The sequence below is a fragment of the Cynocephalus volans genome, chromosome 13 (genome assembly GCF_027409185.1).
Source record: "Cynocephalus volans isolate mCynVol1 chromosome 13, mCynVol1.pri, whole genome shotgun sequence".
Taxonomy (NCBI): domain Eukaryota; kingdom Metazoa; phylum Chordata; class Mammalia; order Dermoptera; family Cynocephalidae; genus Cynocephalus; species Cynocephalus volans.
Window position 1 is genome coordinate 27,515,775 of NC_084472.1, and position 14,213 is coordinate 27,529,987.

Genomic DNA, 14,213 nt, shown 5'->3' on the forward strand with positions numbered 1-14,213 from the left:
TCTCTTAATAACTTAGAAAATAATTGAATCTGTCCTAATGTGTACTGAAATGGAAAGTTCTTAATTTTCTTCTGTGTCTTGAGGATTTGGCTATGAACATGGGCTGGATAATCCTTTGAATAATATGAGCACCCCATATACTTGCCTTTTTAATAGGGGAGAAGCTGAACAAGCTGTAAATAAAGCACAGGGTGAGAAGCCCCTATCAATTGCCTAACCCTCCACGTATTTAAGTCACTTTAAGTGCCTACCACTGAAACCTTCAGTGAAGGAGTGAATCTTTCTTGACCCATAGAGAGCTGCTTTTCAGCTGGGAGAAGGGTGTGTCCCTAAGCTTTTACCTGGGAGCAATGATGATCTTGTCAAGCATTTCAGTGAGACCAGCCCAAGTTTTTAGGGAGGGGACCCAGACTGGTTATACGTACCTTCAGTCCTTCTCCCAGAGGAAGGCAGAAACACCTCAAAGCCTGCATGTAAGAACATCTACTGAGAAATTATTTTAATCAGACACCAGCTGAGTGGGAGAAAGCAAAAGAACAGAGAACAAACAAAACTCCCTTGGTCTTGGATGTAAGGAAACCCAGCAGCAATGGACTGGCACTTCTTCAGAACAGCTGCAATGCTGTTCATTTTTCTGGTAAGTACATTCAGTTAACAATTCTTCATAATCATTCTCATTGTAAACAAGTGAGAACTTTTTAGAAAATGTTATTTAGTGGTACTTCTAACCTAAACCCAATAAAAGTTTATGTTAATGACAAGGTGATTTTATGAACTGGATTTTTAAACAGTGTTTCGCTCTTTAATTGAAGACTCAAGGTCATATTAACGCCATCAGTGTCAACTCATTGTATCACATCTCTGACATTGAAGTCACTGCTAAGTCATGCTGGGAAAACATTGAATTCAGGAAATTCATATCACTACTTAGTAGCACTTTGTTGTTCAAATTCTCTTTTGCAAGTGCTTTTGAACTAAATATTGCATGTGTGTTCTGATTTTTAACATAAACATTTTTTTCATTCTTTTGGTATCTTTGGTAGCAAAGTCTCTATAATTTTTAAAACATAAAAATAGTTCCTGTACAAATTAAAATCATAGCAGTTTGTGACTAGCCTCACTATCCGAATAATCTTGTCAGTTCGATATGTGGTTAGTGGCTTTGATACCACTAATATTGAAAGCCCCACACTGTTTAACTATGATTTTATTTAAAATGCCATTTTTAATTTTCAAAAAAATGGTCGTGTAGAAGATTTATAAATGACATAGTAAGTGAAAGAATAGCTATAATTAGGGAGTACGTATAATTATTACTATACTGTTTTTACTACTGGAAGGTCAGTAATAACTGTGATGTAAAAGTTGTATGTTTGATGGTCAGACAAATGAAATGAAATGTTTTATCATTGCCTCCTTTCCTGTTTTTAGTTTTCTCTTTTTAGATATAATATTAAGTGCAACGCCAATGTATTATGTCAATTTCACTTTCAGAGAAAATTTTAAAATCATAGTATCTCTCACAGTAAGGTTAATGTAATCCAGATAGACAGGTGCCAGGTAAATTGCCCTCCAGCTTGGCAGGATGTCGTACTGTGGCTTATATTTGTTTGTACTTGCTTAATTTTTGAACTGGAATGTTGGGTTTGTACAATAACAAGTTGGATCTTTGTTTCAAGATATGCTGGTTAGTTTGAATTCAGTTTATTAATTAAGACGGGTCATAATCAGTGGATTTAGTTGTAAATGAACATCAATAAGCTGGTAGTTTTAGTTTCAAGCCGCTCTTCATACATTAGTTCTATTTCATGGAACTTTTAATGGATTTTTAGGATCAGTTGGTATCATAACTTGGTACATGGCAGCAAAGATCAATGAGCGTTATACAGTATGTCATTTGAACACAGGAGCATTTCTGTTCTGCCAAATAATCAAATACTTTTATTTTTAATTTCATATAAGTTATATCCATTAAAGACTGTTATAGTTTCAATTGATTGAAGTTTGTTCAGATGAATAATTACTAATTTACACTGAAATCTATAAGATACGCCTTATTCCTTGATTTATAGGATTATTTCTAATTAATTATGTCCTATAAAATTTATTTAAATAGGCACTGCTTAATCATTCTTGAATAACATGTATTATTTTATAAAAATCATACATCCTCTCTGAAATTTCTATCTCTAGAAAGAGGTTTCTGGGCATTTGTACTTTATTTTCTGAGCCTGGATAGTTTTTTTGTCTCTGGGTTTGTTTGGGGGGTGGGGAGAGTTTTCCATATTTTACTTTGGAATCAATCACAAGTTTCTCATATGCATTGTTTCTCATATGCATAGTGGAAATTATTTCTCAAAAATCTTATAATAATAGTGGATTAAAATGTTTCATTTTCAAATTGACATCATAACTTTTTTTATAAAACATTTCACTTTCTAAGGTTTTAAAGATTATAATTTATATGTATGACTGATTTTACCAGAAGATTTTGGTCATTGTCCTTTGTAATTATCTAACCTGTTTTTTGCTTTAAAATATTTTTTTTCCTAAAGACAACCACTACTATAGCAAACTCTTCCAATTACCTCACTATGACTGTTTGCCTTTGCCAAAGAAGAAAAAAAGTCTATGTCAAGACTTTATATTCTTCTCTACCCAAAGCCTATAAACGAAAATTCATGTTAGAAAGCATATTCAGACAATTGTGAAGACCTTTAGACATTTAACATGGTAGTACCTTTAATGCAAATCCACGTGAGAGCTGGGCAGCTATCAGTTTACAAGCTCAACATACTTGAAAATTTTAGATCTTGTTTAAGTTAGTGAATTAGATCAGGAAGAATAAAGTGGAGAAGCTGCTCACAAAGCAGCAACGATTGCTACAGGACTGCTCCACTGCTTAGACAAATCTCTGGGACAGACAAGAGCTTACTTACACCTGCTGTGACACTGCAAGCCAAATACGTTTTATTGATTCTACATTTATTTTTCTGTCTTTTTTGCTCCCATGAAATCAGTGTATGGAGTGAATGGAGGAGTTAGAATGTATTTTCTCTAGGCCAGAGAACAAGGCACCAAATATAAGAAATCTGTATGGATGATAGTGACAATGCAAAAAGGCATGGCATGGTCACTGTGGGAAAGCAAAATAGAGCCAGTGGAATTTCTATAGTTCTATTGATTTCTGAAAATTACTTGCAACTTTGCTGGGTCCAATCAGTTCATTCAAATCAATACAAATCTGAAGATGTCTTTTTCTATAAAGGTAAACATCTGTAGCTCAAGCTCAAAGAATAGAAAACTATTTGTATCTATCACAACCAATCATCTGATTTCTTCAGTTCATCATACAAGCCTACTTTCTCCTCTTGCTATGGGTTAATATTTCATTTCCAAAAAAAAAAAAAAAAAAACCCTCTAAACACCTGATAAACTAACTCCACAATCTGAACTTAGCTGAAATTCTTTAAGGTACAAGCAGGGGTTTTTCAAAGTATTTCTCAGCACTCAGGCTAAAATAAACATAAAGTAATATACATTTTATTACTTAGTTCACCAACTGATTTGAACCAGACTTATTTATGTTCCCATTATTGTGTTCACTGATAACTAAAGCAAGAGGAGAACTAACAAGCTAGTACACACCAAACAGAAGACAAGAAAAAGAGAGGACTATTTATGCTTTCACATGCACGTAGTATAGTGATAGAAATTATAGATATTAGTCTTTCAGTAAAATATTTTATAGAAAGTGGAAGCAGTATGTGTGTTCACCTCTTCGGTGAAATTTACAAACTATATTTAAGCATGATCATTTCCATTGATATGGTGTTCTTAAAAGTTTTATTATTTTACTGCAGATTTAAGATCAGCATCTTCTTTTACCTTCATGAAAATAGGGAGTACAAATTTATCATCCCTCAATTGGTTTGAGTGGCCTGGAGAAAAAACAGTTTGCCATCCCTGTTGAAGATAATAGAAAAACCTAGAGCACTGGGGAATGCTATCTTGGTAAATCTGAAGGCCCGGCCCTAAGGGACAAGATTCACATATTTACCAAGTCTCACGGATCTAGAAAAATGGCACCCAGCTATACCCAGAGCAACTTAATTTCTGGTAACTCTTTCTCCACTATTCATTCTTCAAGGTCATTGTTGCTAAGTATCCCTGTGTCCTAACAGGCATTGCCTAACGTATACGTAAGAACGCCTGCTCCGCATGGCGTTGAAGTTAGATTTACGATCCTCCCTCCTTGGAGGGAACACCCTCACAGAGTGCTGGCTCATGCCACCCTTGCTGCTCATGCTTGGCATGCAAATTACTTTAATGGACTTTGGCAGGTCAAATTTTTCTAAATGCCATTGGCTGCTGATCCACACTCTTAATTGGTCTATGAAAGTAGGATGTGGTCTCTTACACTTGTCTAACGAGAAACCATATCTCTGCAAATTAATGGTTGCCTGTGGCTCATTAAACTACTTGACTGTAAGTTACTTGAAGGGAGGACCTGCGTCGGATTCACCTTTGTGTCTCTCATAGTGTCTTGCACCAGTGCGAGATTGCTCAATAGATGTTTGACCACTAGAAGCAGAGGAACCAGACAGGAATTTTTGGTTAGTTTATATTTCTCTTCCCTCACACACTCCAAAAAATCATCAAGGTATTAACTATAAAGATAATTATGTTGAATTTTCCTAACACTTTTATGGTGTGGTATTACATTTATTTTGCATTTCACCTAAGGCTTACCATAATATTTTTAGGATTGGGCCCTTTAAAAGTCTTCTTAATCCAGCCTTGGATTCACAGAATACACATTCAAGATGTATTTGTCAAACAAACACACGAACCAATGAATAAATAAGAGAAATCAACCCACTGAGGTGCTGTCAACCCCAGACTGATACCCTTTGTCAGAGCAGTACAAAGGAAAGACAAAAGAAGAGGTTTTTAAAAAGAAGCAAATTATTATATTTTAGCATTGTTTTAAGTTCATCTTTGTGATGTGCATGAGTTAACAAATACATTAGAATTTGATGTTTAAAAACTACCAAGTGACTGTGAAAGACAATCTAACAATTATTAAAAGCAAGACATTTTTCTTCTAAAAATTAATTATTACTCTCAAATCCATTTTTATTATATGAAAAGAACTGTACGTTTTAATATAAGAAAATCATTAAAATTGGCTGTAAATAGGAAATCATTAACATTAGCATGCAATTTTGTGTCCTGTGACTTTTTTGAAAAAATTAATGGACTGGCTTCTAAAATAAAGATGAAGGAAGAACTCACTGAGGATGTACTTCAGTAAATTATTCACTGCCTTCATAGAATTTTAGAATTAAAAGGGGCTTTCATCTCATATACAGATGAAACTGCAGCACAGATTGGCTAAGTGACAAAGTGTATTTATTTAGCAAGAAAGCTAAATATACTCAGCTTGACACCTGCTATATTCCTCTGTATGTGAATCTCCATCACAGCCTCCATAAGTGCATATTCCAAACTTATTTCTGAATTCAAACTGCTCCCCAAATTGCAAGAAAACAACCTCACCTTACTCTAGGCACAAGGTCTAGGTCATTCAAGACAAAGTCCTTCAATTTCCCTTTCCCAGTTGATTGACTTTAGTCTCCATCTTTCCTCTTTTCCTTGCCTCTATCTTCAAAGTCCCTTCTTTTTCTGCCTGTTCCCTCCCACTCTCCATCACACCTCTAGTAAGTATCTTCTTTCTGAATCTCTCGTCTTTCAAGTCAAAATCTGCTCCTCTTTCCTTTCTCAGCTTTCAAAAATCCACAGGTCTCCCTCGCCCCCAAAATTTCCTTGACTGCTACATCTAGTTCTACCTTCTCATGTTTCTGTTTCCTTTTATGACCAAATTTTTTGAAAAAGCGTGTTCCTCTCTCCACCTTCATGTCCTCCTGCCTCCTTTTTATTCTCTAACCCCTTTCTGTCAGACAAGTGCTTCTTCCGTGTCACTGAAAATATTCTCCGGAAGATCACTGAAAACCTCAGAATTTCCTCAAACTCACTCTGCTCAGCTTTTTTCATCATCTGCCACTCATTCGATCCCATTTGTCTTCCAATTTCCCCTTCCTTTGACAGCAGTTATAATGCATTATATTTTCTTCCTGTTTCTCTGGCCACTCCTTCTCTGTTTTCTTTGTTTCTCATTTGTTGTTCTTGTTTCCAGTTATATAAATGTAGGAATTCCCCTAGTTTCATCCTCAGCCACAAGCCATATCCTTTATTTTAGGAATTTCAAATTCTCGAGTGATTTTATCTACCCTGCCTGAGCAAATGTACCTCAAATCTGCATATCCAGCCTGAACTGTTGTTCAATGTGCTGATACGTATTTCAGATCACTGAGCTTCTCTACCTGGGCATTTCTCTGGCATCCCAAAGTCAGTGTATTCTAACTTGCTAAATTCTGCTACTGCCTTGTTCCCAATCTCACAGGTTAAAATCACAGTGACCTGAGAGTCCCCTCTCCCCAGACTCCCCCATTCCACCTGTCCTCAAGTGCTGTCAATTCTACCATGTGGTATCTCTCCCTTGACCTTTCCCAGTCTGTTCCCTCTGCCTCTGCTCTGGTGGAGCTCCTCCTGCCCCATAGCTTGATTTGCTGCAGAAGACTGTCAACTGCTCATGGCCTATCATCACTGCCTCTTCTCACCATTTCTACCCACTGTTGTCGGAGTAATCTTTTAAACCCTCAATTTTATCACGCCTGTCCCATGATCAAAATACTTCAATATTTTCCTACTGCCACACAGGGATTTGGTGCTAAAACTGGAAAGCTACTTGTATATAATTTAGTCTATCCCTGTCACTTTACAAATGAGAAAACTAAAGCTCAGAGAATTTAGGAAATACATTGAAGTTTTTCTGACTCTACCAAGTGTTCTTTTTATTTCATTATTTTGCGTTTGAAAGTCCAAGAGTGACTTTGCATCAGAGTTTATTCTCAGCAAAAGAAAATAAGCTTATATCAACCCACCACATTTTTAAGCAGACTTGGCAGTTTTTTAATTACCCATCCAATTGAGAGTCTGACTCTATGGTGAAACCTACTTGGTCTTCTGCCTAAGTTGCGTCTCATGGGGAAAAAAAATGACCCAGCTTCATAAAGCTGGAATGGTTTCTTAGTCATCAGGCATAATTATCCAAAACAAACACAGGCACTGACACTTCACTGGGTAAGGGAAGTAAAATAACAGATAGCAGGTGCATACACAATTCTGTAGCTGTGAAAAAACGACTTTCAAACAGACAAATAAGGTATCCTCACATCCCAGTCTCACACCCACAAAAAGGGAGGAAAAAGTGCTCGTAAGTTCATAGGTAGCAAGAATATGCATTTGCATTAACATTTCAGTTCTGCATCCAAGATGTACTCTACAGATAACACTTTAGTTTAGTTATACGTTCTAACCATTTGGGCCATTTACTTTTTTGCCCTTGTACTATTGTTGTTATTATTATTGTATATAAGCTAGGATAATATGTATTAAATTAAAATCTGAATTTCTTTGAGCTCTCAAAGTTGTAATGTCAATTCTTTGTATTACATTTTACTAAATAATTTACTTGAGGGAATAGATTGTCTTATATTTTATTATAAAACCCACAACTCAAGTACAAATTTTGGCTGAATTGTGGTTAATTGTATTTAGCCATAAGTTGATATCCAAGACTCAATTTCCTCATCTGTAAAATGTAGATAATAAGAGTAGTGGCCACATGTCTTTGTTGTGATAATTAAATGCATGGATTTCTCTAAACATATTGCCTAGTATTTATTCAATGAATTGTAACAATAATAATCATAATGATTAACATTAAATATATATCATTGGTATGTAATTCTTATAATAAAGACATTGCTTCTTTCCTCTACTTACAGTAACCATAAGTACATATTTTCTTGAATTATCAATTGTGGCAATTTTTAAAAAATATGTAATTGGAGGCTAAAATTTTAGTATTTCTTAAATGGTGAAATTGAAATCAACTGAAAAAGGAATTTCCTACATTTTTTAATTACTATTACTAGTTTGTTTTTTTTTTCTTGTCTTTTTCGTGACTGGCACTCAGCCAGTGAGTGCACCGGCTCCCAGCGCCGCACTCTCCCGAGTGCGCCACGGGCTCGGCCCTTACTAGTATTTTTTAATGCAAACTATAATTCTTTTTTATCAGTGATGCAGGTAAAGTCTAGTTGCGATAACAGTTCATACTTTGCAATTCTGAAAAAATTCAATTTGAAGTTGAACATTTCTTACTTAGGTAGAAATAAAAATGAAGGATTTACACCATTTTTAATTGATTTTAAGTATAATTTAAAAATAAATGCACACCAGTCTTCAAATTCATACCTATTTTTTAGGTAAATAACTTACAATGTCTCAAACAAATTTACAGATATATTAAGCTCAATATATAAATGTTGTGTTTTTAGAAATGCCTGTGGTTTTTAGAAAAAATAATTTAAAGTATCCCAGTTTTTCACTACAAATCATGTGTAAAGATCAAGGCTAGAGCTGAAACTAGGCAGAGCCTGCCTGACTAGCACACGTGTTTGACTAGGGAAATGATTTAATGCGGGGGAAAAGACTAAGGGAAGTTGCTCACTCAGCAACTTGTCCTTACACTCCTGCATTTTTTTTTTCTCCTTGCTATGAAAGGGTGTATTGATATTTATTTTGCTTAGTACTAACAATAACACATCAAGTATGAGTTTATTTTTACATGAAGAAAATTGATTATTTTCTTTTAGAATTTTTTATACTCATATTTCAAAGCAGGTTAAAAATATCATCTTAAAATTTTCAAGAATACTGGGAAATCTTCCATCTAGAATTGGAATGGGAAGGAAAAATTTTTCTGAAGTTTTCTGGATATCTTTCTGCTTCACCCTTTCTTCACTCCAAACATTTTTTTTTTTTCTGTTTTCATCTGTGTGTAGTCAGATCCTGAAAATATAGTCAAATATTTTAGTATTATAACTTATTGAATGTCACTGAACAGTATCAGAATATCTTCAGAGTATCTGAGTTTCCAACCTCATTCCCTCTGGGTTCTATCTTCAACCATCCTAACTCCTACCCATGTGATTACAGGTACTAGTATAAGCTAAGAATGGGGGGGGGGGCTTAAAAATAGGAGTAATAAAATGAAGAGCAAAACTGAAAGGTAACATCATCATCAGATCCCAGAGGTAAATGAGATCCACCTACTATCCAGACTGAAAAATGATTCTAATGACTCATGAGACTATTGTTTGGGTTTTTTTGTTTGTTTGTTTGTTTGTTTGTTTGAGACAATTGGATAACATGGACTTTAAAGCATCCAATTAAATATTAACTATTGTGATTATCTTTTTTTTTATAGGTGTTGGTGGAAGTTAACAGTGAATTTCGGATCCAGGTAATATATAGCAAATTCATTTTTACGAAATTAGAAAAAAAGGAAAATGATTTGGAAATAACAATATATTTTCCAAAAAAATATCATTTTTATAAGTAAAGTTAATTTAATCCTAAAAAATTAACAGATTATCAAAATTACCAAATTTCCCAACTAAACATTCTTTCTGACTACTCTAAATCTCCAGTGGGATATAATTATGAATGAAGTTGATAGCTATTATTACTTTATTTTACTCATTCAAGGTGAGAGATTATAACACTAAAAATGGCACCATCAAGTGGCATTCAATCAGAAGGCAAAAACGTGAATGGATCAAGTTCGCTGCAGCCTGTCGTGAAGGTGAAGACAACTCAAAGAGGAACCCAATCGCCAAAGTAAGCACCAACCCCAAATCATAATACTGAAAAGCAGGATGGACAGGGTTAAACTTCAAAAGAACCTGTCTTTTCGATATTTTATACACATACCTTATCGAGAAGCTATGAGACAGAACAGAGCAATAGTCATTCAGATTAGGAAAATTGAAGCTCCTAAAAAGGATAAATTAAGAAATGTAGGTACTCAGGTAAACAGTTGAATATTGACTGACCACTCTGGTGAAATTAATGCATGTGATCTTGTGTTATCCTACACTCTAGATGAAAAAACATACAGTGCTTTAAATAATGAATTTAGCTTTAAGCATATTCAGAGGAAGTACTTCACGTGCTCTTTTTGCCTCACAATCTGTTAAAATCGAGTTGCTACTTTTTGGCCTGTCTATTAACATTCACAATGTGCCCTCTATCGTGCTCTCTTTTTCTTTTCATTTTCCCTTATCTTCCTTTCTACACACACACACACACACACACACACACACACACACACACTCAGAAACACACCCCCACACGCAGATTCACACACACAGAGATACATACACGTACACAGATACACACAAAAATATACACACACACATTCACACAGATACTCACAGATACCCCCCAGTAAGATTTGCTTAGTTATACAATATTTTATTTCGAAGAAATAGTCCTGCTTTCTATAACCATTTATTTGGGATAGTCTCTTTCCTCTTCTGCTAAAACATCTCCATTTTTGGAACTTAAAAGCTTTTACAGAATCAGATAACTCTTGTCATCTATGTAAATGCATTTAAACTTGCTTCTAACACTACTTTTTAAAAAATTTTTGAATCTGAAGATCAAAGTGATGTAATGACAACACTGTAGACTCTCTAACAGGTCAAGGAGTTCCCTTGTCTAGCCCAAGTGCTAGCACAGAGCCTGAAAATAATACAAGATCAAATTATAAATGTCAAATAAATGAGTGAATGTGTAAATGGTGATGCATAGACTGAGATTTACTAGATGGGTATTTTGCTTTTTTCCTGTTTTATAGAAATAGAAATTGAATTTGTTTTATTACATTGTCATTTACCATTGAAACTATTAGAGCTGTAATTATTATACTTATCCAAGAAAATAATTCTCTACGTTTAATTTTTCCCAAATGGTAACAGAGACAGCACATTCAATAATTATCAAGAAAGATAGTTGCCATAAATCAAACATAGACCTCTTTATTTGCTGCCTGTAATATTTTCACTTGTGCTCTTTCTGCAGATTCACTCAGATTGTGCTGCAAACCAGCCAGTTACATACCGCATCTCTGGAGTAGGAATTGATCAACCACCTTATGGAATCTTCATTATTAATCAAAAAACTGGTGAAATTAATATAACATCCATTGTTGATCGAGAGGTCACCCCTTTTTTCATTGTAAGTGGGTAAATAATTCTTGGAAAATGTTAAGCTCAGCTCTTACTTGATTTGATTTCTAGAGTCTCTATTAGACATTTTTGGTTGTCTCTTAATTCATGAGTATCCCATGACCCAAAAGAAATAAAGAAAAGATTAAGAGGATTTTTAAGTGTCAGCAAAAATGCTAACCCCCATTCTGTCCCCGTTGGCAAACTAATTATTTGTTTGGAAGGACAAATATCTAATTATTACTCCTTTTTCTTTAATTCACTTGAGAATGTTGATTCCTTTTAACTCCAATGCCAACTAATGATCCTGGAGTCACTTAGAAAATCTTTTGTCAGTGAACATACTTTATTGTAAATTTACGTTGCTCAAGCTCACCTGAGCTCTAAATGTGCCTTGGAAATTCATTCATCCTTCACTGGACTCACTCCATTCTTTACAGAAGCTGTCACATACCTTAAATATCCTCTCTCTTCAAAATCGCAAACTCATTTCCACTTGAAGCAGCTCATTTCATGACCAACTTCATCTTTAAAAAAAAATCTGAGGCCATCTATCACAAACTCCCACAATTAATTCTCTCTCCTCCAACTCGGAAATGTTCTTCATTAAATCTAAGAGTAGGATCAATTTTCTGCTCTTTTCTACAGCTTATCCCAAGAGGTTTCCATTGTCCCATAATTACCAGTTTCTTCATGAACCTTTATTCCATCAACTTTGTTTTTTCATCTCTCTTCTGCTTGCTCCATTGGCTTTCATTTCCATCTATCATCATGCTCAACACTTCTTAATACTAAAATTAAAAATAAAAATAAAAAAATTAAGAAAACTTACTTTAATCTTCTATTAAAACCCCATCACTTCATATCCAAAAAATACCTCCAAATAATAATCTACATTTGCAGTTTTCACTCAAGAAAGATAGTTGCACTGCTTGTCTGGATTCTTCAGACTACTTTAATTCTTTATTCTTCAATTCCAAATCCATATTCCTGACTTCTCTCCCATTCTGTTTCCCCACAAACTCTAAATCGGCATACTAGCCTTTTAGCTTTTCTTGAAGCACAATGCATTTTCTATGAAATATACTACATATGTAAAATAGTATATATTACACTTATATATACTTCAAATATAAATAATAATAATAATAATAATAGTAATACAAACATCCATGTAGCTACTACCTAGCTTAAGAATGCTATATTTCTTTGAAGCCCCCATGTAATAACCCTCTTTTATTACATTCTCAATACTCCCCATCCCAGTAGCCCCTGTTCCTAATTTCAAACATTACATTTGCATCACTTCATTGCTTTTCTCATATGAATCTCTTTGCTTGGAACACCTGCCAATCCCCAGCTCTACCTGTTGAAATTCCCTTTCAAGATCTATCTTAATTATTATATCCTCCTACGAAGTTATAGTATTTTTGTTCCTCCTTTATATAAATTATCATATGACCTTTTCTTAAATGGTATTTTGTATTCATGTTTGCCTTCCCTTATTGATTTTAAGTACTGCTTGTGCCTATATTCTAGTAGGAAATAATAATATGTCTTACTTTTCTTTTAATTTCCCGCAATGTCTACATAGTGCCCAAATAAGGTAAGGACTTAATAAATATGGGTTTCACCCTCTTTTTCTCTCCTAGATTTATTGCCGGGCTCTGAATTCACTGGGTCAAGATTTAGAGAGACCTCTTGAACTCAGAGTCAGGGTTTTGGATATAAATGACAACCCTCCAGTATTTGCAATGTCTACATTTCTAGGACAAATAGAAGAAAATTCTAATGCAAGTAAGTTATCTACTTTATTAAGTAAACAAGAATATATTAGCAGATCACCCTTAACAGCCAGGCATCTAACTAGAGGCTAAGCTATGTCAAGGTACACATCATGAAAGTAAAAGATAAGCTATAGAAAAGCATAAGAACAGAAAGGCTTTCTCTCCAACTGTGGCAGCAGCCCCAATCTGTCATACACAAGGAGCGACTCCAAAGCAATGAGGATGATTTTCTCATGTAATTCACATACTAGCTTTATATGTTTCTTATGAGAAATTCCAAAACTATTTGGCACAGTGGTGGCAGGAGCATTGGGAAGAGAACTTAGCCTCCCAGACTGACTGCTTTGAAAGGTGATCCTACCTACTTCTGTTCATACTGCTTTCTTTTTTTAAGTTAACTACTTTAAAGTCACTCATGGAAATCACTTCCACACAATCTATTTTGTGCTCAACAGTTTTTGTTGACAGCAAGTAAATGCAAAACCAGCATTGTTTTTCCCTTTTTATATATGATTTAATGATTCCCTTTTTGTATATGATTCTTATACATGATTTAATTATATAGGTTTTGTTTGCTTTATACTCTAGGCACGGGTTTTATGTATTTGAAATGCTTTATAAATCTAATCCTGTTTGGCCTGCCAGGTACATTTAAAGCTGATTGTCTCTTAAGTGGTGCTAGGTGAGGGGTACCAGCCAATCTGTATGACTAGAGCATTTACCTGCAAGAGCTTTGACAATCTAAAGGAGCTATTGCCTGCTTATGGATTAGTATAAATGGCAACATTTTAATCACCAAATACTCAGTCACTTGGAAAGGGTATACATTAACTGCTTAGCACTTCATTGAAGATTGTCCTAAACACATTAAAAACAGGAGAGATGATTGCTCATTTGAAGTCAGAACTTCAATCTACCATAGTTACTTTTAAATTTTAAGTGGTATAATTTCTTGCAAAATCCAAGAATCCTTACATTTTACTTTTATTTATTAAAATACTATACCTATGTTTTGAACTTTTAAAAATTTTATTATAAAAATGCTTGTTGGAAAAAATCACACTGTGTGGAAAGTAAAAAGGGAACCAAAATTCATTCTTTGCTCTTTCTTGTACCATTCTTTAGAGGAAAGCACTATCATCAGTTACTTAAGTACATACATTCTATAATTATATAAATATAAACGTATTTTTGAAGATAAATGGGATTATCTTTTACATACTAA

The 14,213-nt window shown here is 34.4% G+C and overlaps 1 protein-coding gene across 1 annotated transcript in view; it reads left to right on the forward strand.

The window, feature by feature from the left end:
- The first annotated feature begins 579 nt into the window (after positions 1-579).
- DSG1 (desmoglein 1) overlaps positions 580-14,213 on the forward strand; it is a 39,191-nt gene continuing 25,557 nt past the window's right edge. The window contains exons 1-5 of the mRNA XM_063076819.1: positions 580-637; positions 9,398-9,433; positions 9,679-9,810; positions 11,056-11,211; positions 12,854-12,998. Coding sequence (XP_062932889.1) covers positions 590-637; positions 9,398-9,433; positions 9,679-9,810; positions 11,056-11,211; positions 12,854-12,998 — 517 coding nt within the window. The 5' untranslated portion in view covers positions 580-589. The remainder of the gene's footprint in view (positions 638-9,397; positions 9,434-9,678; positions 9,811-11,055; positions 11,212-12,853; positions 12,999-14,213) is intronic.